General features: G+C 36.9%; 1 protein-coding gene across 2 annotated transcripts in view; it reads left to right on the plus strand.

Annotated features, from left to right (window-relative positions):
- Positions 1-5,643, plus strand: part of LRP1 (LDL receptor protein 1) — a 423,729-nt gene extending 418,086 nt beyond the window's left edge. Inside the window, exons 68-70 of one of the 2 annotated variants that reach the window (XM_069820634.1) lie at positions 65-301; positions 3,829-4,135; positions 4,206-5,643. In XM_069820634.1, coding sequence (XP_069676735.1) covers positions 65-301; positions 3,829-4,135; positions 4,206-4,361 — 700 coding nt within the window. In that variant the 3' untranslated portion in view covers positions 4,362-5,643. The remainder of the gene's footprint in view (positions 1-64; positions 302-3,828; positions 4,136-4,205) is intronic. The other variant, XM_069820633.1, reaches the window with a different exon arrangement.
- Positions 5,644-24,391: the final 18,748 nt, after the last annotated feature.

The following is a 24,391-nucleotide window of genomic DNA, read 5'->3' on the forward strand; positions in this document are numbered from 1 at the left end:
TTTTCTAGACCTTCAAGAACTATGTTGGTGATACTTGGACAGAACACAAAGCTGTATTTTGCAGGTGCACTGGTGAGTATGGAGGCAAGGACTGCTCACTGCACTATGGGCTGCAGAACCCATGCCAAGACTACTGCAAGCAGAATGGCATCTGCACATTAACTGCACACGGACCCATGTGTCACTGCCTGGTGGGCTGGACGGGATCACGCTGTGAGGAGAGGTCTGCATGTAAGGGATACTGCTTCAATGGAGGCACCTGTCAGGAGTCCCCTGACCCCAGCCTCAAGCCCAGCTGCATGTGAGTGATAGGACACTGTCCTCAGTTTCTTTGGTCAAAGAATTCCCTGTAATAGTGTTTAATTTTCTACTTTATCAGGGCTGTCTGAAAATTAAAGGCCAGTCAACAGAAACAAAACATAAAACAAATAGTTTATTTTATGAAGAGTACAAGAGAAAAACAATTAAAGTTACAATTCTCTTAAGGGTAATATCATCTAATTTATGAACCAACTATCCCTTATTACAAAACATCATATAAACTTAGGGATATAGAAGCCATCGGATTAATGGTGGGCGCTAGAGGGACCATAACAAAAGAATTCGTGTCATTCTGTCATAAATTTGGAGTCTCAACAACAACAATTAAGGAAATTTCTATGATAGCTTTGAAAGGTTCTCTGCAGATTTTATGGCGACACTTGTAGGTATTTCAATTCAAATTACAGTTGAATTTTCTCATTCTAATTTTTTTTATCTGTTTTTTATTTTACTGCAAATTTTCATTATTGTAAAACATTATCTACTGTAAATTTCAGTTTATTGTAAACAAACTTCTTGTAAGACATTTTTAATGTCACATCTTAAATGTTACTGTTTTAACATTCTTTGTCTTTGGCAACCTCACCAAGTTGAGGAAGATGAAAAATTAAATTAAATACTGCAGAATTTATTGCTGTTTCTAATGAAAAAGTAGGAAAGAATGGCTTATCTGTGGTGATAATATTGTCCTTTACCAGTTTTGATAAGAAAAACACAAATTTTTCAGTAATATACTGAATTAGATTATGACCTCACCCTTAAGAGAATTTTGACTTTGATTGTTTTTCCCTTGAACTCTTCATATATAAGCGTTATTAGCAACTATTATTTAATTCTCTATAATTGTCCCCTACAATTTTGTTATAGTTTAACAGATAGCTTCAGTATTAATTGTGGTTACTTCTTCCCTCCAAGAAATATCAAGCAGCAATTCGTCTCTTTTCTCCCAAGGAATGACAACCATAATCTTTTTTTGGATTGCATATATTTAGTTCAATTTTTTACTCCATCGATTACACTAGTCTGCAATGAAATTCCTGCCTCCAAAGTTTTAATGTTTTTAGGGTATTTTTAGTATGCTGAAATCAAATTCAAAGCCAAAAAGTTCCTATCACGTACCATTTTTTTGTTATTTTAATTTTCTTATAATATATTACCACAATTTATAGCGTAATTATTTAAACTGTAACACTTTAACATATGTAGGTTTAGTATGGTAGGATATGGAAACCAAATGTATTTCAACATATTTTTAAGGTGTTTATATTGAAAACCAAGGACACTGGATGTTTCTTAGCAGATAGGGGGTGCAAGCACATAAGGAAGTTAGAGCGAAATAACGTGCAGCCTTGTCATTATTTTTATTTGTGAAAGACATAAATGTCAGCCACTCCTTGGTGAGAGACTGAAATCAACTCGTCTAGTTTCTCTCACATTTCATTAGTCTGCGTTTCATCTGGAAACGAAACGAACTCAGTTTGAAGCTTTATTGTGGAGTAGAATGTTGAACGTTTTAGTTCAGTAATTGGCCTTCCAAACTATGACCTAAGTGAATGGAGACTGTTTATTGATGCTTCCAAGCGAAGTTTAAAGGATTTCCTCCTTCATAACGGAAACATTTTTGGTTCAGTGCCCGTTGCCTATTCAGTGATCCTAAAAAAATCATACACAAATTTGCAACTGCTGTTATTGCGACTAGACTATAGAAACACAACTGGCAAGTTTGTGATGATTTCAAAGTTCTTACTATGCTGCTGGGTCAGCAATCTGGTTTTACCAAATTTCCATGCTTTCTTTGCCTGTGGGATAGTAGGGCACGAGTTGATCATTGGACTATGAAAGACTGGCCACCTCGACAAAACTTGGAAGTCAGTTGTAAGAATGTTGTGCGCAAAAGCCTTGTGAGTTCTTCTAAAGTTGTGCTGCCATCTGTCCACATCAAGCTTGGCTTAATGAAACAGCTTGTAAAAGTTTAAATAAGGAAGGAGGTTGTTTTAAGTACATATGTGAGAAATTTCCACTACTATCTGAAGAAAACTGAAAGAAGATATATATTTAATGGTCCTGTCTGGTGTAGCATTTAGAAACAGTATGGATGAAAATGAGAAATCAGCATGGATGTTGTTTTGTGGAGTTGTTTTAAAATTTCTTGGCAACAAGGGTCCTAATTACCGAAACATTGTGGCTAACATGCTTAAAGCATACAAGGAATTCGGTTGTAACATGAGTATCAAAATTTTCTGTTTTCTCAGCTAGATTATTTTGCCGAAAATCTAGGATTTTTCAGCTAAGAGTAAGATGAACGATTTCACAAGATCTGCAGGAGTTCGAAAGAAGGTACCAGGGACGCGGGAGCATTAGTATTCTTGGTGATTATTGTTGGATGTTAAAGCGTGATATACTTGAAGAGAAACATAAAAGAAAGAGGAACAGGAGGACTTTCTCAACTAAGAAGCAAGTGATGTAATTTTTTGTGTGATACATTGTGCTAATTTATACATCCAATAGTGAAGTAAACAAGACAAAACAAAGCAAAAACAATCTAGTGACATATATGAACAACCATACACATAATTTCAGCAAGTTGTGTTTTTTTAAATATTGTTTTTGAATTTGAAATAAAAAAGTGAAGTGAAAAAGTTGTGATGAAATTCACGTAATTATAAAATACATTTAAAGTGATTTTGCAAACAAAGCTGACGTGATAGAAGCAAACAGATTGAAAATTCGGATTCAGCACATCGACATTATATAAAATCACATTACCTAGTTTAGGCAACAAACACAAAGTTGAAATTTGCAGGCTAGTGTTATTGTTACATTTTCACATGTGTGAAATTCTCATCTCATTATGAGTGACTTTGTGGTTGAGGAATTTCTCCCCCAGAACTGAAGCTATGCATTGATTTTTATGAACATCCATCATCATCTTTGGTACCACTTTATGATAGTCAAGTTTAATAGAGTAGAAAAAGAGAACAGATGTGAGGATGAAAGAAAGAAAAAGTTGTATCACCCTTATAAACAGGCATTGTGTTGGGGAGGGAATAGTTGAATGCACAATGAATGGATGAACTCCCTATACATCTTCAAGAGCAAATCTAGAGTTTTCATAATAGTAAAAGTTCTGTTTGAAATATAAAATAATTATGTTGTTTATTATTCAACATGAGATTTCTGTCCTAAAGTTTAGAAAATGCAAGTGAATTCTGGATGAGAGGGATGCTTAAGTACGAAGAAAAGTAAAACTAAATGGCCATATTTATATAGTAGTCTTGAACATAATCTATAATGTGTTTTAAACTTTTCCAAGGTGCTCTCGCTGCTGGATGCTGACTGAACATACATAGATTATTGTCTTTATTGTTATAGAGAAAACATTTGCCAAAACTATGCAATTAAGTCCAGTGATTCACTTTAACATATTGTGCATGTATGATTAACTGTAATATTCGACTGGCCCTTGCTTTTCAGTTGTCTTTTATTTTCTTCTCTGTGTTGCTTCAGATGCCCGAGCACGAACACAGGTGACCGCTGCCAGTCACCAGTGCTGGATTTCTCGGTGGCGCGTGGGGCAGAGGGTAACAACTACACCATGGTGATGGTGGTGACCGTGGCATTGACATTCCTTCTGGTGCTGGTGGGCTCATTAGTGCTTGCATGCTACATGCTGCGGCGCCGGCGTAGTGGCAAGCCCTTTATGCACGTGCGCATGCACGAGAATGTGGAGATCAGCAACCCCATGTACCTGCGGGAGGAGGTGGATGATGATGCTGATGCACTTGACGGAAACTTCAGCCTGGATGCCGACAAGGTGGGTGGAGATTCTCTCTTGGGATAGGGATACCCTGGACCAGACTGCTAATTGCTGCAATTGTTCACAGAGTGGCAACTTTGCAAATCCAGTGTACGACTCACTGTACAATGTTGGTTCAACGGGAAATGGCACCACAAGTGTCAGCGAGGAGAAGAAGGGACTGCTGCAGCGAGCCAGCAAGGAGGGCCAGCACCCTTCTACAGACACCAGGGACAGCCTCTAGCTTCATCCCTACATCTCGTTTCCTTCTGTTATGTTCTCACTGCCGGCTGTTTCTTCTGTCACGTGCCTTAGTCATGCTGATTCTGTTGTTTCCTTTGCTGAGCAGCTCCCCTCTGAGTGAGGAAAAGGTTGTGGAGAAGTCAGAAAACTTTGTGCCAAATAATTTCACACCACTGAAGCAATAGTGCCAAATAATTTCACATCAGTAAGATATACTCGTAGGAAAGAAGTACGATATTTTAATATCCATGTTTTTGGTACCACAATCTGTCTGGCTGGTTTCATTTATTAAGAATTAATTTTTGGGGTGATAATTGTTAACAAATTAAACTGGTTAGATGGAGTCCATTTACCGATCAGAGCCATTTGGGTCAGATTTCTGACAATTGTAAGGTTGTGAGCAAGTGATTTCAATGTAGTTTTAAAGGGAGAAAGCAACGGTGCTTCGTATTATTTCTGCTGCTGTTTTATTTTGTGTCCTCCTTTCTGTATGTTTAAACTTGTGAATTGGGAGGTTCCTGACCATCAGCCTTGCCAATGGCCAGGAGGCGAGTAAGGGCTACAGCAAAGGAAATGTCCAAATAAGTTCTTGTTATATTTTACAGTAAATCAATTGCTTGGTTCAAAGATGAAGCAAAATTGCTTCCACGTACATGTACGTGCGGTATATTTATTTGTTGTTATTGGCATTTTAAGATAGTGACACAAGATTTTAACTGTTTCTCTCTCTATAAGCGTTTTAAATGTTCCCGGTTGTACAGTTGTATATATTATTGTTATTGGAATTCAGGGACCGGACCGGGATGGAAGATCCGTGTCACATGGTGTTGTGCCATCGTATTCGTGTCATTTCAGTCTTACGTTAATTTATGTCGAGTGAGGGAATGTCATTCTAATGAAAGAGAAATTATTTTCTCGTGTATATGCATGATTTTAATTTTGTATCGCTTTTCTACTTTATAACTACGTCCCATACGTAATCAAATGATTTTAAATCAAATAACAATGAAACTGTGCAAGTAAAGGTCCGTAACTATCTTCCATGACAGAGCAACTCGTGCATATTTTTATCTTTGATTTATGTTAGTGATGTGAAGTTTATTTCCGAACATGCTGCTGCAACCTATTTCAGGTGTGACATATTTTTGTACATAATAAGTTAGTTTGTAAGTTTTGAAGACTGTATGGACGAGTCAGGTCACTAATTTCAAAATATTTTGTACATGATTAAATATTTCCTGAACTTGAATAAAAGTGCAGCCTTCTCCAGGTTGCAGATTTCAGATGTGTAGTTAATTATCATCTGTGCAAAACCTTTCCTGTCCTCGTGATTCCTAAATTCCAGGGACTTGTCCTTAAGAGCTTAACTCTTCCAATAACTGAAAGTTGTGGTAAAAAGAACTGTATAATTATTGTGGTAGAAGAGGCAATGGTAAAAGACTGTAGATATGAGATGCAGTTTTTACAATGAGGAATTCTTATGTGATTGGTTACACTTTTTAACATTTTATATGCTGCAATCTTGATGATTAATGATTATTTACTAAATGTTCACAGTGTTCTATTTTAAATTGGGTACAAATAACATAAAATACAGTGAGTCCCAGCAAATTTTCCCAGTGTTTCTGTTTGCCAGTCATTGTCTGGTGCCCCCCCATCGCTCCCCATTATCACTGCTGCTTGCATCCACAAACTCACAGCACTTTGTCAGATTAAAACTTATGTACTGTGCTATATTAACATTTGATATTCTCCCTTCTCATAGTAGCTGCTGGAAGTGTTGCCCATCTTGTGTGATACATAATTCATATCGTATCATTCATAGAATCTGTTTCATTAAACCTGTTCACTAAATTTAGTATTGTTTTTCTACACAGAACTGGGCGAACAGGAAATTTATATCTCAAGTTTTCCCTGTTCTGCTATACAATTTTTTTTTCCATATGTGTTTTTTTCAAAATTGGACATCCCTGTTTTATAACTAACCACTGAAGATGCAAATTCGACTATTCTCAAGAGTTTGTCTGTCCCTAATGCTTAGCTTATTTCATCATTCAGCTTTTTTTTTTTATGTACATGCCAAGAATGAGGGAAAGACACATAAAGATCATTATGTAAAGCTGTATGGTTGGTGAATCCCCATCCCCAAAAATTAGCTGTATCAGTTTGTAGCCAGCCAGCCAGCAGAAAAGATATGCAGTAACTCAGCTAAAAATAAGCACAGTTTATTAAGTTGTGTTTTGTTATGCATTGGTTACATATTCAATGTGTGAACACGTACACATTTTGAAAATGTACATACAGAAAAAGATGATGTGTGGTAGAACAACAGAAAACATTTTACGTAAATCCCCAGGATCCATAGTTCCATGCAGAAATACAATACTAAATTTAGTGGATAAGCTTAATGAAACAGATTCTGTGAATGATGTGATTTGAATTATACATCACACGAGATGTAAAACACTTCCAGCAGCTACTGTGAGGAGAGTGAGTACCAAATGTTATTAATATAACATAGTACGTTAATTTTTAATCCATCAAAGCACTGTAAGTTCGCAGGTGCAAGTAGGCTCGTATTTAGGTTGTATGACGTCGCCAGCGAATAGGGATTATAAAGAATGGACACTGAGCGAATTTTCCTGTGTTTTGTTTCTCTGTGCCCCAGCGTTTAGTTCCACTTTCAAGCGCTAGAGGTTAGTGTAATCGAGCATACGCTAAGATAATAATTGAGAATAGAATAGAGTAGAGACACAGGATCCAAACATCGCCTACCTTATTGCATAATCTAGTAACGCTTTGCTTCAAATAAATTCAACTTAACAGCTTTTCCTTATTTCTCAGTGACAAACTAGTTGTAATAATAATATTTTATATTTCAGATATAATAAATTATAGAATATAACACAGGTAACAATTGGCATTCATACAGTCCTCTTTGTAGATTCAAAACTCAAAAAAGTTTCATATCCATTGTTCAAGAATTAAAACAGAAAATCAATATCCCGAATTTAAAAGAAAACTTACAAATTAAACCAAACCCTTTAACTCTATTAAATATAGAATATAATCTAAATTTAACAGAAGAAATACTGAAATCAGAAGTAAACACTGAAATGCTGAAACAATTGTCTTTAGAGACAATATTAGGTACCCTCCACAAAACTGGCTTCATTTATACATCGACGGATCCTTGATATCCAGAGAACAAGGTGCCGGTGCAGGTGTTACGTGCTGTCTCTTCTCACTTTATAGATCTCTTGGATATGGAACAACAAGTTTTGATGGTGAAATCATTGCAATAAGTGAATGTCTAAGGAATCTTCTATGCCACATCAATAAATTTAGGAATGCAGTTATATTGTCGGACTCCAAAGCAGCTATTCTATCAATCGTCTCTAAACACACACCTTCATCTCAAACAGCAGAAATAACTAAAATGCTCTCTCAATTATTATCACTCAATAAAAGAGTTGTGTTCCAATGGATACCATCCCATTGTGGAATCCTGGGAAACGAGAATGCGGATGCTTTAGCAAAGAAGGGCAGCACTGCTACTTACAGACCTGTTACTAAATCTACATATTACTCTGTGAAGAGATTTATTAAATCTACATACTTAGACTTCAACAAACAAAATTTGATAACTCAATTCCAAGGGAAAAAATGGAACTCTCTGCATCAAAATCCACAGTTAATTCCCGATTTACCACGAAAATCGTCTGTAGCTGCATTTAGATTGGCAACAGGCCATGATTGTTTGGCCAAACACCTGCATAGAATTGGAATATATCAATCCCCTAACTTCCCATTGTGCAACTCAAACCAAGAAATGGATTCGGAACACCTCAAAATCTGTGCTTCAGTGGCTAGTCCTGATAATATCTTTGAAAAATATTGGAGTGCAAGAGGTCAAATGACTTTATTGTCAAATGCCTGGCATTAGAAAACAACAACAATAACAACATAAAATAATATAATACATTATAAAATTAAGTATCGAATTCGTTTAATATTTGTATATAATATAATATAGGTATATGGTTTTACTTCTCGTAAGAGTTATGTTTTTCCATTTTCAGCACTATCAAGTCATTACATATTTTAATTGTTGGGGTCAACGTCACAACTCTCATTATAAAGGAACTCTAGAGTCTAGACATTACAGTTAATGACGGATTTATTATTTTATGGATCCAATTTATTTTATTTGAGTACATAATGTACCTAGATGTATTAATTATATGTGTTATATTTCCGCTGTCTCGACTGCTAGCTGGTGTGATGTCAGCGCAAACTCTAGGGAGAAAGCAGAATCTCACGCTTTAGCTGGCTTGAAGGTCATTGAAATCAGTCCGGCTACATCAAAGGTACCGACGCGAAGTGACCATTCTTTATAATCCCTATTCGCTGACGTCCCTGTGCAGTAATTTATTTTACACCCCTTCTCTCAGCTAAACTTCAGCATCGCTATTTGTTAGAGACTACCAACAATAAGTTGTGGAATTATTTATTTCAATTTTAAACTATTGAAGTATTTAAACTTAACTGAATACACAACAAATGTGCAAGTTAAAAAATTATAACTTATTCAAAGACAAATATATGGTATGGTGCTGCCATCTCAAGATGAAGCAGTGCACTAATAGCACCATACTATTTTAATACCAGAATGCTAATCTAATACGGGTTTCATAATAACTTAGGATAAAATAATGTTCCCATAAGTAGTGAAGAGAATGTAGGAATAGCAGATTTTCTTGGTATTATCAAAATCTGAGCCTTTTGATGAGTATTTACACAAATTGTTCCTCCAATTTTTTGTTTATCGTTTAATTACTACTTGGTACATGTTTCCAATCCTGATCGTGGAGCCAGTCTCATGGTGTCCATTATTTACCGGTATATTAAAGGTTATGGACTAGAATTTGTAATTTCTTAGAATTTCTTGGCTGCCTGACTCATTTGGTGGAACAAGTGCTTTGGATCTATCCCTTGTTGGATTAGGTGCATCACACTTTAGCAGTTTTGAATTTAAAAAGGGGAGGGTTATAACAGCCTAGCACTGCGACCTAAAAGATGTATTGTGCATTCCCGTCATGATATCCTATCAGTCCAATAGTTTGATGTTCGTAATGAACTGAATCAAACTACGGACTGGGAAGGTTGATAGCTCATCAAGCTTTGGAAAATGTTTCCCAAAGATGAGAGCTCTTTGATGAGCGAGTACATAGCATTCACACAGTAGATTCGCATGTGAACAAGTGCATGTTGGGTTGATATTGTGTCCCATCTTGTACAAGTTGTTCTTGAGGGCACAGTGTCCTGTAAGAATCCAACTGCCCAGCGGAGCTGTTTCCTGCTCAATTTTAACAGGCCATTTGACCTGTTTTTATTAAGATATCTTATGAGGACCTTTGAGTGTCTACAGTCCTCACTGGAGTTCCAGTAGTTTTTATGTTTCTTGAGAGTCCAGTCCCTGATAACTGCTTTACTGGTCTTAGAGATGGTCCCAGCACAGGTTCAGGGCCTATAAATGGGATCTCAGTTCCCATTTTAGCAGCCTCATCTGCTATTTCATTACTGCGAATCCCTACATGTCCTGGCACCCATTTCAGTTGAACTGTGTTATGTTCAGCCAGGATCATGAGGGACTCGCGGCACTCCAATACCAGTTTTGATTTATCCAAGGGGGCCTTAAGTGCCGCTTGGCTATCTGAAAGTATAAGAATGTGTCTACAATCGTAGCCCTTTTTAATATTTTCCCTGACACTGGCTAAGATAGCAAAAATCTCAGCCTGAAAGACTGTGGCATACTGACCCAAGCTAAAAGAAAGCTTGGTATCATTTCTGAATAATCCAGCACCAGTTCTCGACTTGGTTTTGGAACCATCAGTACATCAGACTGGACCCTTATTGTTTTCAGCTTTAACCTGATTTTCCCATTCACTCCGCTCTGGGTAAGTGACAGTGAATTTGTTGTCAAACAAAACCCTTGGTTCCAGAATGTCAGTTCTCATATTGAGAATACGATAAACATTGTCATCCCAAGGGAGTCTGAGGTGATCCAAGTGTTCATTATTGAACACCGTTGTCTGGTGACAAATTCTATGAAATGCTATGAGTGCCTCAGCCTCAACCCAGATGTGTAATGGAGTGAGTCCTATCAGCATTTCCACTGCCGCAGTTGGAGTTGTTCTAAATGCTCCCATTATTGCTATGCAGAACACTCTTTGCAATTTGTTAAGTTCAGTCCTGCAGTTCATTAATTTAACTCTTGGTCACCATATAAGTGTGGCATAAAAGAGTAAAGGTCTTACCATAGTGATAGATATCCAATACATAATTCTAGGTTTCATTCTTACCAAGCATTCTTCTACAGGTCCAGAAAACCATGTAGGACTTGGCAATACAGTAATCTGAGTGCTTTTCCCATGTCAACCTCTTGTCCAGGACAGGGGCGGTTATTCAGGTGAAGTACCATTTCACCTATTTGCGTGTAAAACACAATTTTATCTCGTATTAATAATTCTAGTTATTATTGGTTCCGTATTTCTAAAATAAAAAAAAAAAAATTATTTTCAGTCGTTATTAACAGTGTGTGTTATATACCTGTAACCGTCTGCTGAATAGAATACTGTGAACTGTTACGATCGTCGAGCGTTGTCTATTGAAACCTATAATATTGTAGAGGTGAAAATGTTTGGGCTCCCATTCTCATACAGCACTTGGTTTCCATGGTAACATGACGTCATGCACTAAAGAAAGATTATATGAGTGAAGTGCGTTGCTGAGTCTTTCAGTTATGGAGAACTGTCAGACTTGTAGGTGGAGTAACCAGTTTGCAGATCTAATGGTAGAGAAGGGTTGAACCTGGTCTCCACGACTGGGGGCTATTGTTGAAGGGCTGTGAAATTTTACAGTATGTAGGCCTACTACCTGACTCAAGAAAAGTATCCTCCTTCCTTGTGTCTAAGCAGCCAGCCATGCAGCGGTAAATTAGCTGGATATAAGTTATTTTATCAGGAATGCACGCCACATGCATTTGTAAAGTTTAAAAGTTGTTTTCCGCAGCGTGTATTATTTCTTCTCATGAGCTCGCCAGTTTCCAGCTCTTGTACTTGAACGTTTAACGTGCGCGTAAATGTATACATGTAGTTTAGTACTTATTAACTTATTACAGTAGCGTGCAAATTAATCCGAAAACGACATATTTTTACATTTTCTGTCATTGTTGGCCTCACAGCTGCTCATACCGCTTTAATTGACATCTGTAGTACATGTAATTCCATTGTTGAAGGTCTGTCATTATTTTTTTTATAATATGTGACATTTTGCCTGTCGTTTTGTACTTATAAGCATTTCAGTTGTGTTGAAGACTTAATACTGTAATCCTGTGTACATTCTGTCGTCTTCATAAATGGATACAACTCCACAAAAACGGTCTAAAATTATAACATTAGCAGAGCATTCTTCTATGACACAGAGGCAAATTGTTGCAGAATGTCACATCGGTTTGGCTACTGTTAATTCGATTATAAAATGATACAGGGAGACTGGATCCATCACACCCCAGAAAAAAGGAAACTGTGGCCGGAAAAGGAAGACTTCACCTGCAGATGATCGTTTAATTGTCAGGAAAAGTAAATTAAATCCTAGACTAACTGCTGTCGACTTAACCCGCGAGTTAATGGCGAATATTCACGTCACAACAGTGCAGCGTAGGCTTTTGGAAGCTGGACGAAGGGCTCGTAAGCCTATTAAGAAGCAACTGCTAACCCCTGTTATGTGCAAAAAACGCTTAATGTGGGCAAAATTACATCAACACTGGACAGTGAATGACTGGAAGAATGTACGGTACTTTTTTCCGATGAGTCTCATTTCGAGGTCCACGGCCACCGTGTTTCTTACGTACGGAAATGATCCAAAAAAGTAACAGCAGCTCATCTCCAACAAGCACCCAAATACCCTCCTAAAGTAATGTTTTGGGGTTGTTTTACACAAGAAGGGCCTGGAGCATTAATACCTATCAAGGGACTGATGAATTCTGACAAATATATTCACTTATTGGAAACCAGAATCGTACCCCAGCTGCAAAAATCATTTCCGGATAGCAGAGGTGTGTTCCAACAAGACCTGGCACCATGCCATACGTCTCGAAAAACTACAGAATTCTTCAACAAGAAGAATATTCAGGTACTCCCCTGGCCAGGTAACTCACCCGACATCAACCCCATTGAGAACTTGTGGTCAATTTGCAAAAGAAGAATGCAAAAAATGGATTGTTCTGCAAAGGAGAAGATGATTTCTGCCCTCATTGGTGTATGGTTTCACGATGAAGAAATGAAGAATATTTGTGGGAAATTAGTGGAATCCATGCCAAATCGTCTCAGAGCTGTTATTAGGAACAAGGGAGGGCACATAGATTACTGAGGTATGTCTTAGATCCTTTTTTTATCCCGTTTGAGTGTTTTTGCATAAGTAATTACGTTGTTCAGATTAATTTGCACGCTACTGTATTTAATGTATTAGTGATAAGTGTATAAAGTGTATTAATCCTACATCGTAGTGTATATTGTATGTTTAATCACTATAGTGCAATTATGCAAATACTTAGGTACCAGTACATAGAAAATATTAATAAATGAGTGCGAAATATGTATCCTGAAAATGGCACGGTTTGTAATATATTGGAAAAGATATTTTAAATTCTGGACGTCCGACAATTCCATTCTTTCTTTGCTCTAAAAAGTGCTAAAAATAGAGAAGTTGTATGAAATAACTTAAATTATTGCGATGAAAGAAGCTTTTCTCTTTGATAAGATTGAAAATTTCATTTGGAATGCCACATCACAGGAGAGACTTTCATCATTAGCCCCATAGCTTTGCATAGAGATATACTGCCCACCCTCAGTTGAACTGAGACATTTTATGAAGACATCATCGACAGGTTTGCTGCTTTAAAATGTAGGAGGATTGACTTTGTATTGAAGAAATTTGGTGAGTCCTGAAATAAATTAATTTTCCTGTTTGCATGTGTTCTAGAACTAGTAAAATTGTACGTAGTTTATATAAGCAAAACTGTTCATGCATTTGTGTATGTGAACAGCACTTCACCTATTTTCTTTACGACGAGCCACTACTGGTCCAGGATGAGTCCTAGATACTTAATTGTGAAGAGTTGGGTATTCTTTCACCAAAAAGAGTAGGTTCCTTTAAGTTCCCTATAGACCTCATTCTAGTGAAAGGCACCACAACTGTTTTATTTGGATTAACAAGAAAGTCTGTTTCTGTAACACCAGGCTTCAATTTTTGTCTGTGCAACTTGGAGCACTTCGAAGACTGTATTAGGAAATTTCCCTTTAAAGATCACAGCAATGTCCACTGCGAATCCAATAGTAAAATACTCAGCCCCATTGAGTTCCCTCAACAAGGCATCCACAACCAGGTTCCAAAGCAAGGGCGAAAGAATGCCACATTGAGGAGAGCTCCTGGCCTTAGTCACCTTTAGCGTTTCCTCAAACAGGCTCATAGTATTTTGCCTATTTTCTAGCGTAAAGTGTATCCATCTACAGATAAGTGTAGGGACTTTATGCTCTTGAAGGGCTTTTGACACTACTTTGCATGAAGTTTTATCAAATGCTCCTTCTATATCTAGAAATGCGCCAATGGCAGTTTCCTTGAAAACCAGTGCCTTCTCAATAGATGAAACAACATGATGAAGTGCTGCTTCTGTGGATTTACCAGGTAGATAGGCAAATTGGTTCTTGTGTAAAGGAAAATCCTTCAACACTTTATTCCCAATGTGCCTATCCACTAATCTCTCCATGCTTTGTGAGGAGAGACTTATTGGACGATATGCCTTGGCCTCAGCATAGCTAGGTCGTCCAGTTTCTGTATAAATGTCACTTTGGTCTGTCACATAACCAGAGGCTAGGCAGATCCTGTAGATTCTGCAAAGTAAAGACTGCAGTGAGTCAATTCCCTGTTGCAGGAAAGCAGGTATGATCGAATCAGGACCTGCAAATTTATATGGTTCAAAAGAATTAAAGACCCATCTTACTTTGGTAACAGTGATCACATCCCTAACCAGATTCCAATCCTCTCTGCTCGAACATAATCGAAGCAGATTTGGTTGCCCCAGATCAGTTGATTGATCACTATCTACCACCTTTGAGTCCGGAAAATGAATGCTTGCTAGATGAACCAGCATTTCCAAACCGGACTGTGTGTAACTACCATCTTGTAGTTTGATTGTGCTTACTATCTTGTGAGCACCTTTAGCCATTAGCGTCATGAATCTTGCACTGCTAGGAATGTTTTCCATCCCCTCACAGTGCTCCTTCCAAGTCTGCCTTTTGGCTTTGTGAATAGCCATGTTGTAACTGGTAAGTTCCCTCCAATAGGTGGTCCGATCACCAGTTCTTCGTGCAAGTTTAAAAAGCTTCCTTCCTTGTTTTACGTCTAAGTTCGCATAGCTCTTTAGACCACTAAGGAACTTGCCTTGACAAGCCAGCAACCTTTAGCTTGACAATTATCATATTATGGTAGGAGAATGGTCTGTTGCAACTGGTCAACTGCCAATTCCACATCTATTATAGAACAAATATTCCTAGAGATACCCGATGCCAGTGCTGAAAAGTCTTTTTTGTATTTATCCCAATCAGTCCTCCTCGGGTTCCTGCTGATCACTGGATTAGTGATCTAAACTTAATTCTAAAGTATATGCACCTATGATCGGATGCAGAAGTATCCGATAATACATGCCAGCTTGAAACTAGGTCCTCAGCTAATTTAGTCCTTAGCATTACACTTTAGCAGTTACTATGTGGCCTATTCTTGATTTTGCTATGAAGGTTTGAATTCGTCAATTGAGATTTTTGTATATAAGGATATTCATAGGAGTTCTTTGTATAATGAACATACACTCCCTTGTCGGAGTTTTGCAAGTCATTAATTCAAAATATGGTAAACTATTTGTTGTTGATTTTAAAGGACATTGATTTGAATGATTCTTGAGTAGGTTGTAGTGCTGAGGCTCCTCTGATCTCCCATTCCATTCACGGTTACTCCACAGTGGCCTGGGATCTATTGAAGAGTAGTCTCCTGCTCACTTACTCTGCACTGCATTAGTATGTTTTGTATTTGCTCTGTTCTTGTGTGATAAATTGTGGGTTTGTATTGTGTTATAATTTGAGGATGATATTTGGAAGAGCTTAAGCAAAGATGAGGGCTGCTTCTAGAGGGCTAATAATTATCAACATTAGATGAAGATGAAGTCTATTTTTTTTCATTTAACCGGGGACAATAGAACACTGGTCCTACTTTGTGTTCCTTTTGAGTTAGTTACTGTATATGGAACATTTCCATGGAAGCTGTTTGAGGGAATGGATGCTGTTCTTTTTAGTTAGGTTTTTCGGGAATCTCCAAGTAGACAAAATTTTGGCACATACCGGTATAGTAAAAGTTTGTTATGTAATCAAATATTACAAGTAAGAAATAAGCTGATATAAGTCATGTGGGATTTAACACGAGCATTCCAAAATTAATTATTATTCGGTTGAGAAGCTTTTGTCTGCTGTCAAAAAAATCTGAAAGTTAGAATTTATAAAACAGTTATATTACAGTTGTTCTGTATGGTTGTGAGATTTGGACTCTCACTTTGAGAGAGGAACAGAGATTAAGGATATTTGAGAATAAGGTTCTTAGGAAAATATTTGGGGCTAAGAGAGTTGAAGTTACAGGAGAATGGAGAAAGTTACACAACGCATAACTGCACGCATTGTATTCTTCACCCAACATAATTAGGAACATTAAATCCAGACGTTTGAGATGGGCAGGGCATGTAGCACGTATGGGCAAATCGAGAAATGCATATAAAGTGTTAGTTGGGAAAATGGAGGGAAAAAAGACTTTGGGGAGGCTGAGACGTAGATGGGAGAATAATATTAAAATGTATTTGAGGGAGATGGGATATGATGATAGAAACTGGATTAATCTTTCACAGGATAGGGACTGATGGCAGGCTTATGTGAGGTCGGCAATGAACCTGCGGGTTACTTAAAAGCCATTTGTAAGTAAGGATTCCAAAATGAAACTACTACCACAGTCTAGTATATACAGTCACGAAGCTCAATACGTAGTAAATATGCATCCATAGATAGTTGCTCACCACTAGGATTGCTACTTTCGCCTCATTACAGGCAATGCGAAATAGTGCCGGCACAGATTATTGTTCCTAGCACCCTCAAAACTCAAGCTTCGTGACTGTATATACTAGACTCTGCTACTACTGTGAATAGAGTAGTTGGAATACGGAAATCTACTGCTCTTTCCGAAACTTAAGCATTAGATAACTGTGAAAATATTTCTCTCGAAGAATTTGTAGGTGTTCTAAGACATCTAGAGAAGCAATTCAGAACACGTTACGAGAGTCTATGGAGAAAATGGAAATCTGGTTCTCTGTTTTTGATACCCCATTCACAGTACATTTTAAAGGTATTCAGGACGCACCATTGCAAATGGAATTGATCGACCAAAGATGCGACTAGGCTTCGTGAAAAGTTCATCAATACCTCAAGTACTGATCTAATAGAATTTTACAGAGCACTTCCGGATTCACAATTCGCAAACCTGAAGCAAAATGCTGCAAGAACAATAGCCATGTTTGGAAGTACAATATATCTGTGATCAGGAATTTTGTTACAAAACTTCTAAAACGTCAACACAGAGTGAGCATGAGTGACAATAACCTGAGAAATAGTTTGCAGATATCTGTTGCTAATAATATTCATCCCGACTTCAGGGCTTAGTAAAATCAAAACGAATGAAGAAACTGAAAGTGTAAGAACGGAGAAAGGATCAGTCAAAACACGGCTCTCGCATACAGTGACAACAGTACACCCGTTGGATAGATAGCCACGCACTTCATATAGCGACATGCCATCTGTACCAGAACGTCATTCTGGTGGCAGGAACGTTGACATGACTGATCTAAATCATCTCCACAAGTAACAATGACTCCCTATAGGTCCTTTTAATCTTCTCCATCTTTTGTTTGCAATACTTTTTAGCAGTAATGTATGCAAGGGGGAGGGGGGGGGGGAGTTTTACTGGGTTTGAAACTGCCCCTTGAAGTTTAAACAAAATGACATACAGTATTTAGATGTGAGTATTTATTTTCCATAATCGTTTTCCCTTCTATAATTTTTCACTGTGAGGGTAACAAAATCTACATCAACATTACACGTAATCCTCCTACCCCTCCTTCAATATAATCCCTGTGTTTGGAGCTGCGGCACATTCGAATTATACTGTAACAATACTATCTTTATTATAGAGAGATCTACCTCCTAGTACCGACCTTGTAATAAAATGAAGCTGACACAATATGAAATTTAACTTGTGAAAAAATTACGTTTCAAAGATTTTATGTTATTCATGAATAGGCCTAATGTTCTATTAGAATATTCTATTCTATTAATGAACATACCATACGGTATACAAAATTTAAAATACCGATAATGTAAATTGTAAACAATTTTAATAATGAACCTCCTTAATAAAAATCTGCATATGCCACTGCTTCTTACAACTCATTTTCATCTTACACACTAGAGATTGATCAAGAGAAGTTAAATAGGCATTTAAGTGGCTTAAAGCTGCAAGTGGGTCCACATGCTCATCCTTAATATGGCTAGGACGCGGAAGCTCTACATCTTCAGCAAGAAGTGTATTGTTATCCAAGTAGCATGTCTTCTCCTTTTACAACTGTAATCTACATCAAGTGACTAGAAAATTTAAGTTTTGTATGAGATACCATCTTAAAATTTGGACTGAGTAGCTAGAACACCTTCAAGTGTAAATTTAAAAAAAAAAAAAATGATAAAACTTGCGTTTTTGTAAAACCTCGGAAGTGAAAAAAAAAGAGCAGTGAATTTTGAAAAAAAACCTCAATGAAAAATCAAATAAATGCCCTATTCAGATCTATTACTGTTATAGTTTTCTAATAAAAAGTATGTGGCAGTTAGCAAATTATGGAGTTTGTCACGTTCCAATATGATGATATATATTTCGTCACAGCATTTCTTTACATGTAATGGTGTAACTTATCTCACATTTCTCGTACCAGTGCCACCATTAACACATTCGGAGTACATGTCTACACAAATACTCCAATTTACACTATGTACCTTTTTATTACTTGGTCTAATCTCCCCTTCAATAGGCTATTTATCCTACATTTTATTTGCTATTCTCTATTTGTTCATTAATTATAATATATCTAATATTGTAGCCTATACTACTTTCAACCCCCTTTTTTCTCTCTCTCTCTAACTAATATGCACTAAAATCTCAATTTCACTTTTTTTTTCTATAAATTATAATATTGTATTATTTATCCTATTTGTTCTTTGACCTTTCCTCCTATCTTTCTCTTATACTGTATTCATTTCTGTTCCAATGTTCAAATTTAGTACTAATTTTATGCTGTCACTTTTTCACTATTATTATTCACTCTTCCTTATTTATGCTCACTTTCACTTTCTCACTACTCCATTTACACCTAATTCTTTCTCACTATTCTCACTTCCCATAAATACCGGCAGGGCCACCAAGGAGGGGGGGGGGCAAAGGGGGCAAGTGCATATGGACCCGTGAGCAGTAAGGGCCCATCAGATTAAGTGAGTCTGATTACTTTTCATTATCACGAATAATTATTCACAGATACATACTGGTACTATAAAATTTTGTAAGAACATTTGTTACATGAATCTGACATATTAACCAACAATAGTAGAATTAATACAAATTACCACTTCATTATGTAAATGTTTAATTTTTATATAATAGAATATCGGTTTCCCACGTTAACAAACATCGACACGACACTTGAGGGCTCCGGGATTTGCCTGAAATATGTTCCCGTTGCTTGTACCAAACACGTCAATTGGCTTGTCCTCTTAACTACCAACCCTGCCGGCCCACCGCAATATGTTAGTAGACTCTCCCAAATCCAAGCCGGAGGATTACATTTCCTTTTCAGTAGGGCCTACGTAGTATGTTTCGTCTTTTCATCGTCGTTTATCTAATAAATTCTGTTCATTAGTGTTACCAATGGATAAGTAGAAGCATATGTCGGGAGCTGAGAAGCGCAAGAAGAGACAAGAAAATTGGAAGATATTAAGAAAGGGAGTAGAACTTTGAAGTTGGTGTGAAATTGAGTGATGTTGGAAAACTAAAAAGTAGCAGACAAATTGTGTCACTGAATGTTGTTCGAAAACAAGAACCTTCCCAAAAACAGTATTACAGTATTTTCAAAACTCAAGGATGGAGAATGTGTTCCCAGAGACTGGCTAGTGTGGAGTGAAACAAATCAGGGAAAATAGTACAGTGACTAATTTGTTTCACTCCACACTAGCCAGTCTATGGGAACACATTCTTCATTCTTGAGTTTTGAAAATAATACTGGAAAGGCTCTTGTTCCATCACTTAGAATTTATTTATTTTTTTATTTTAGTTGGTTATTTAACAACGCTGTATCAACTACTAGGTTATTTAGCGTCGAGATTGGTGATAGCGAAATGGTATTTGGCGAGATGATGCTGCGGATTCGCGATAGATTACCTGGCATTCACCTTACAGCTGGGAAAAACCTCGGAAAAAACCCTACTAGGTAATCAGCCCAAGCAGGGATCGAACCTGCGCCCGAACGAAACTTCAGACCGGCAGACAAGGGCCTTAACCGACTAAGCCACGCCGGTGGCTCAGTCACTTAGAAGGTTATTAAGCAGGTTGGGGGTACTTTTTCGAACAACACATTCAATGACATTTACAATTTGTCTGCCACTTTTTAGTTTTCCAAGGTCACATTTTACTTGCTATGACTCAGAGTTAGGAACTTGTGTGTGTAAATTTGTTTCACTTGCACGTATTAACACATCATTTTTACTATTGTTTGCTTATTCTGATTCATTACTATACTGTTATCAGAATTTTTTTCTAAACAGCCACAACCATCAGTATTCACTTCTAAGCATGAACTCTTCATTTTTGACAACCTGAACAGACTGGCTTGAGACTGGTTTATTTTGTGCACCTTCACAAGCAACGCTCAATTTCACATCAACTTCAAACAAAATGAAGGAAATAAAAATGTATTCAGAGTAGCAATGTGTCAAGAAAGACTGAGTAACCTTGGACTCCTTAGTCTGGAGAGTGATCTTGCTAAATCTTTAAATTTTGATGATACAATTGATGATTTTGCATCAATGAAGCCAAGGAGAGTTGTTTGTTGATGTTGGCCTGCAAATCAGAAATTACAGCTGTTTAAGAATAGTGTTTTATGAAAATGAAACGAAACAAACGACAACGAAAAGACGAAAGTTTCGTCACGAAACATACTATGTAGCCCTACTGAAAAAGAAGCGTAATATATTGTGCTAATATGAAGTTTTGCTAAAAGTTTTCAATGTAACAAAAGTTTATATTTTTAGATTCGTATCTGCGTATGGGGTTATCTTTTATTTATTTTTCAAATAATTATTATTGTCAGAATAATTGGTAACTTGTCATTTTTAAGTTTTTTTTCAACGGGGCCCGAGCAAAAAATTGCATAGGGGCCCATAAATCCTGTCGGCGGCCCTAAATACCGGTACTTATATACACCTCTGATTATACACTTCTTCTCTCCCCTATATTTCTCGATCTTTTTACAGTTCCACTTTACTTGCACTTTTTAAACATCATCCCCACATTTTTAATCGCATCTATAATATCCATATCCTTAGCTGTCGCAGGTTCTGACCTTTCTCTACTGTTTGTCTCAGTCTTATTTCTATCTCTTTCTATTTATTTCTTCTTTCTTTTCAATTTCATTATCTCTAACACTCACTGACTATAAATGAATTAATTATGCTGGTACTGATTTGAATGGTTTCTTCTATTTCTCCCCCCCTCACAATTTCACTTTCATATCGTCGTTCCTGCAATAAGTCCTATGTGACATATGTATTTTTTTCAGTTTTTTGCTCTATTAAATAACTTAAATACAGTAAGTAATAAAATCTTCTATACAGTATGTAATTATATTTCTTTGTTTCGAAAATGTAAGAATTTACATTCTCCTATGTACGACTGCCATAGGATGAATAAAAGTGTTTTTTCTTCCTACTGAAAAATTTTATATTTTGCACATAGGAGTTATTGCAAGAACGATATACTGGATTTCCATTTAAACTCGCACCCTTACTCTTCTTACTACTTTCTTCCCTATCACTTCCCGACTCCTGGTTTCTCTTTTTTATCCACACTCACCTTTTTATCACGTTCCAATAAAATTCTTCATTATTTGATTTGACATGGAATGACCTGATGTGCTTCAGTATACTCACTCGCGTAGTTACCAGCAGGGGTTTAATAAGGAAGAATATATCTTTGAAAGGAAGTGAATCAAAGAAGGCAAGGAAATATTTCCATAAGAAATGGAAAGAATAAAACTATTTTTTGTGTGGAAATTAGATATTTGCTGCACTAAAGTGTTACTAGCTTGCTAAAATATTAAATGTGCTGCAGCATTATGAAAATATGCTTTGTGCACATAAGAAAAATGTTAAGTTTCAATTAATTAAAATTGAATTATCTTTTTCTGAAACATGCAGCTATCTTCTTTTTGAATTATAAATAAACATATTATACAGAGTGAATATTAAATGCCGTCTTCAAAGACCAGAGCGTGATAAGAGGATATCGTAACAGTGAAATTCGAGATAACCGTCAAGGTATTGAAATATTAGAGACAATACCCAGAAGTCAAATGGAGTAATAGTTACTTCTGAGCCATAATCCGTAGTAATTGGAGTTAAATGTCAAGAACACAACAATGTGATGTGTAACATGTACCTGTCCCTGAAATGGTCTGATTTTTTTTGGCATCAGCACAAGAACTGCGAAGAAAATAACTGTAGCTGGTTTGTTTTCAAGTAGTGTACTGTCAATTCTCTATGCAGTGTCCCAGTTCAAACTGATGTTACAATACGTATCTGTTTTGCATTGTGAAGTAAGGTAAGCACCTGATGTTTACATAGCATATGTCAAGCAGGCGCTTGTTTTTAAAGCGTGCTGCGTGACCCACACGTTGTTCAGCATTGAACTAAATCCCAGTAAACCATGTGTGTGCGATGCTTGGAATGACGAAAGTTTAATCTGGAAGCACTAGATGTTCGACAAGGACATTCTGGGAATTAGTCTGAGCTTAAACCTGTACATACAGAAGCGTTTCTTGCCCCATTAGACATTCGGGAAAAATTGCAAGATAAAGAGTATTGATTCCTATCTTATTTATGCATGCTTTGATGTGGTCTATTACACCCTGGTCTTCAAAAATGGAATTTAGTATTCACCCTGTATATGAATCGGTCAGTGGAATAAGGACCAAAGTCCAGAGAAGTAAATTTTTCAGGAGACGAAAAAAACATCACATCACCTAAAACATTAGACCAACACTAACAAAACTTTGCACAGTTGTAGGTCACAGTGCACCACTCTGACTGATAATGAACACTCACGTGTGAGGTTAATAGTATGGGTAATAAATAGGATGATAAGTAGTGGATTTCGGTCCTTATTACATTTTTTTACTACGCAAGTGTAAACGACAAGCACAATAATCTGAAATATTGAATTTTATTTATTGAATAAGTTCTATTTTCAGAATACACATCACTTGAGCTGTCCAGAAAAAAATAGATATGACACCAATATGATTAATAATGATACTTATGATAAAGAAACTATTTCATTGTAATAAGAAACTGCCTTCAGTCCTTAGTCATTCTGAGTTCTGCTACCTTCCTCACCCTTAATACTCTGCAAGTACTGTTGTGCATTCTCTGATAGATATTTCAGGAGTTTAGATACATCACGTTCCTTCCCACTTTCAACAGGTAACTGTCCGTGATACATTGAGGTTGGGAGTCACGTTTTTCTGAAGGAGATGGAAGCTGCTCATGACCATTCCACTCATTAATTTACTGACCTCTACCTGGTGTTTGTGCAAATGATGATATTGGAAAATCTTGTATTTTGATACCTCAAACATCACCATTTTGAGATGCGCTTTTCTTGAAAAACTGTGTGAAATACCCATCAAAGTTTCTGAGATCAGTGTGTGTCATTTCAACAACTTCGAAGTGCATTTAACAAATTCAGTCCATTCATTTGGGATCTCCACTTTTTCCACCTGCAGCGCCTCTATGAGACAGTCTCCGAATCATACTCGTAGCTTGGCCAATACAATAATGTCTGAAGTCCCAGACATCGGACCTTGTTCCATGGATTGCCACTGTAATATGGTAACGGGCATGGATTATCGTTCATTTTAATAGTGCATAATTTGCGCCTTGCCTTTAAGAGTAAATTACACTCAAAAAACCATTTTCGGTAAAATTTGGACTTCGGCCCTTATTCTACTGACCGCTTCACATTTACACTACTAATTTCGACATAAAAATTAATTACAATAATATAAGTTAGCGGTACATTTGCAAACTTCATCCCTTGGCTGATACTGATTATGTTAAATGGGTAGAACGAAGATGAAAGTTTTATGGTAGAATTAAATAAAATATACTTACTTATTGCTTTTAAGGAACCCGGAGGTTCATTGCTGCCCTCACATAAGCCCACCATCGGTCCCTATCCAGAGGAAGATCTACCATCATATCTCATCTTCTTCAAATCTAGTTTAATATTATCCTCCCATCTACGTCTCGACCTCCACAAAGGTCTTATGCCCTCCGGTCTCCCAACTAACACTCTATATGCATTTCTGGATTTGCCCATACATGCTATATGCCCTGCCCATCTCAAATGTCTGGATTTAATATTCCTAATTATGTCAGGTGAAGAATAAAATGTATGCAATTCTGCATTGTGTAACTTTCTCCATTCTCCTGTAATTTCATCCCTTAGTCCTAAATATTTTCTTAAGCACTTTATTCTCAAACACTCTTAACTTCTGCTCCTCTCTCA

The sequence above is a fragment of the Periplaneta americana genome, chromosome 3 (genome assembly GCF_040183065.1).
Source record: "Periplaneta americana isolate PAMFEO1 chromosome 3, P.americana_PAMFEO1_priV1, whole genome shotgun sequence".
NCBI lineage: Eukaryota > Metazoa > Arthropoda > Insecta > Blattodea > Blattidae > Periplaneta > Periplaneta americana.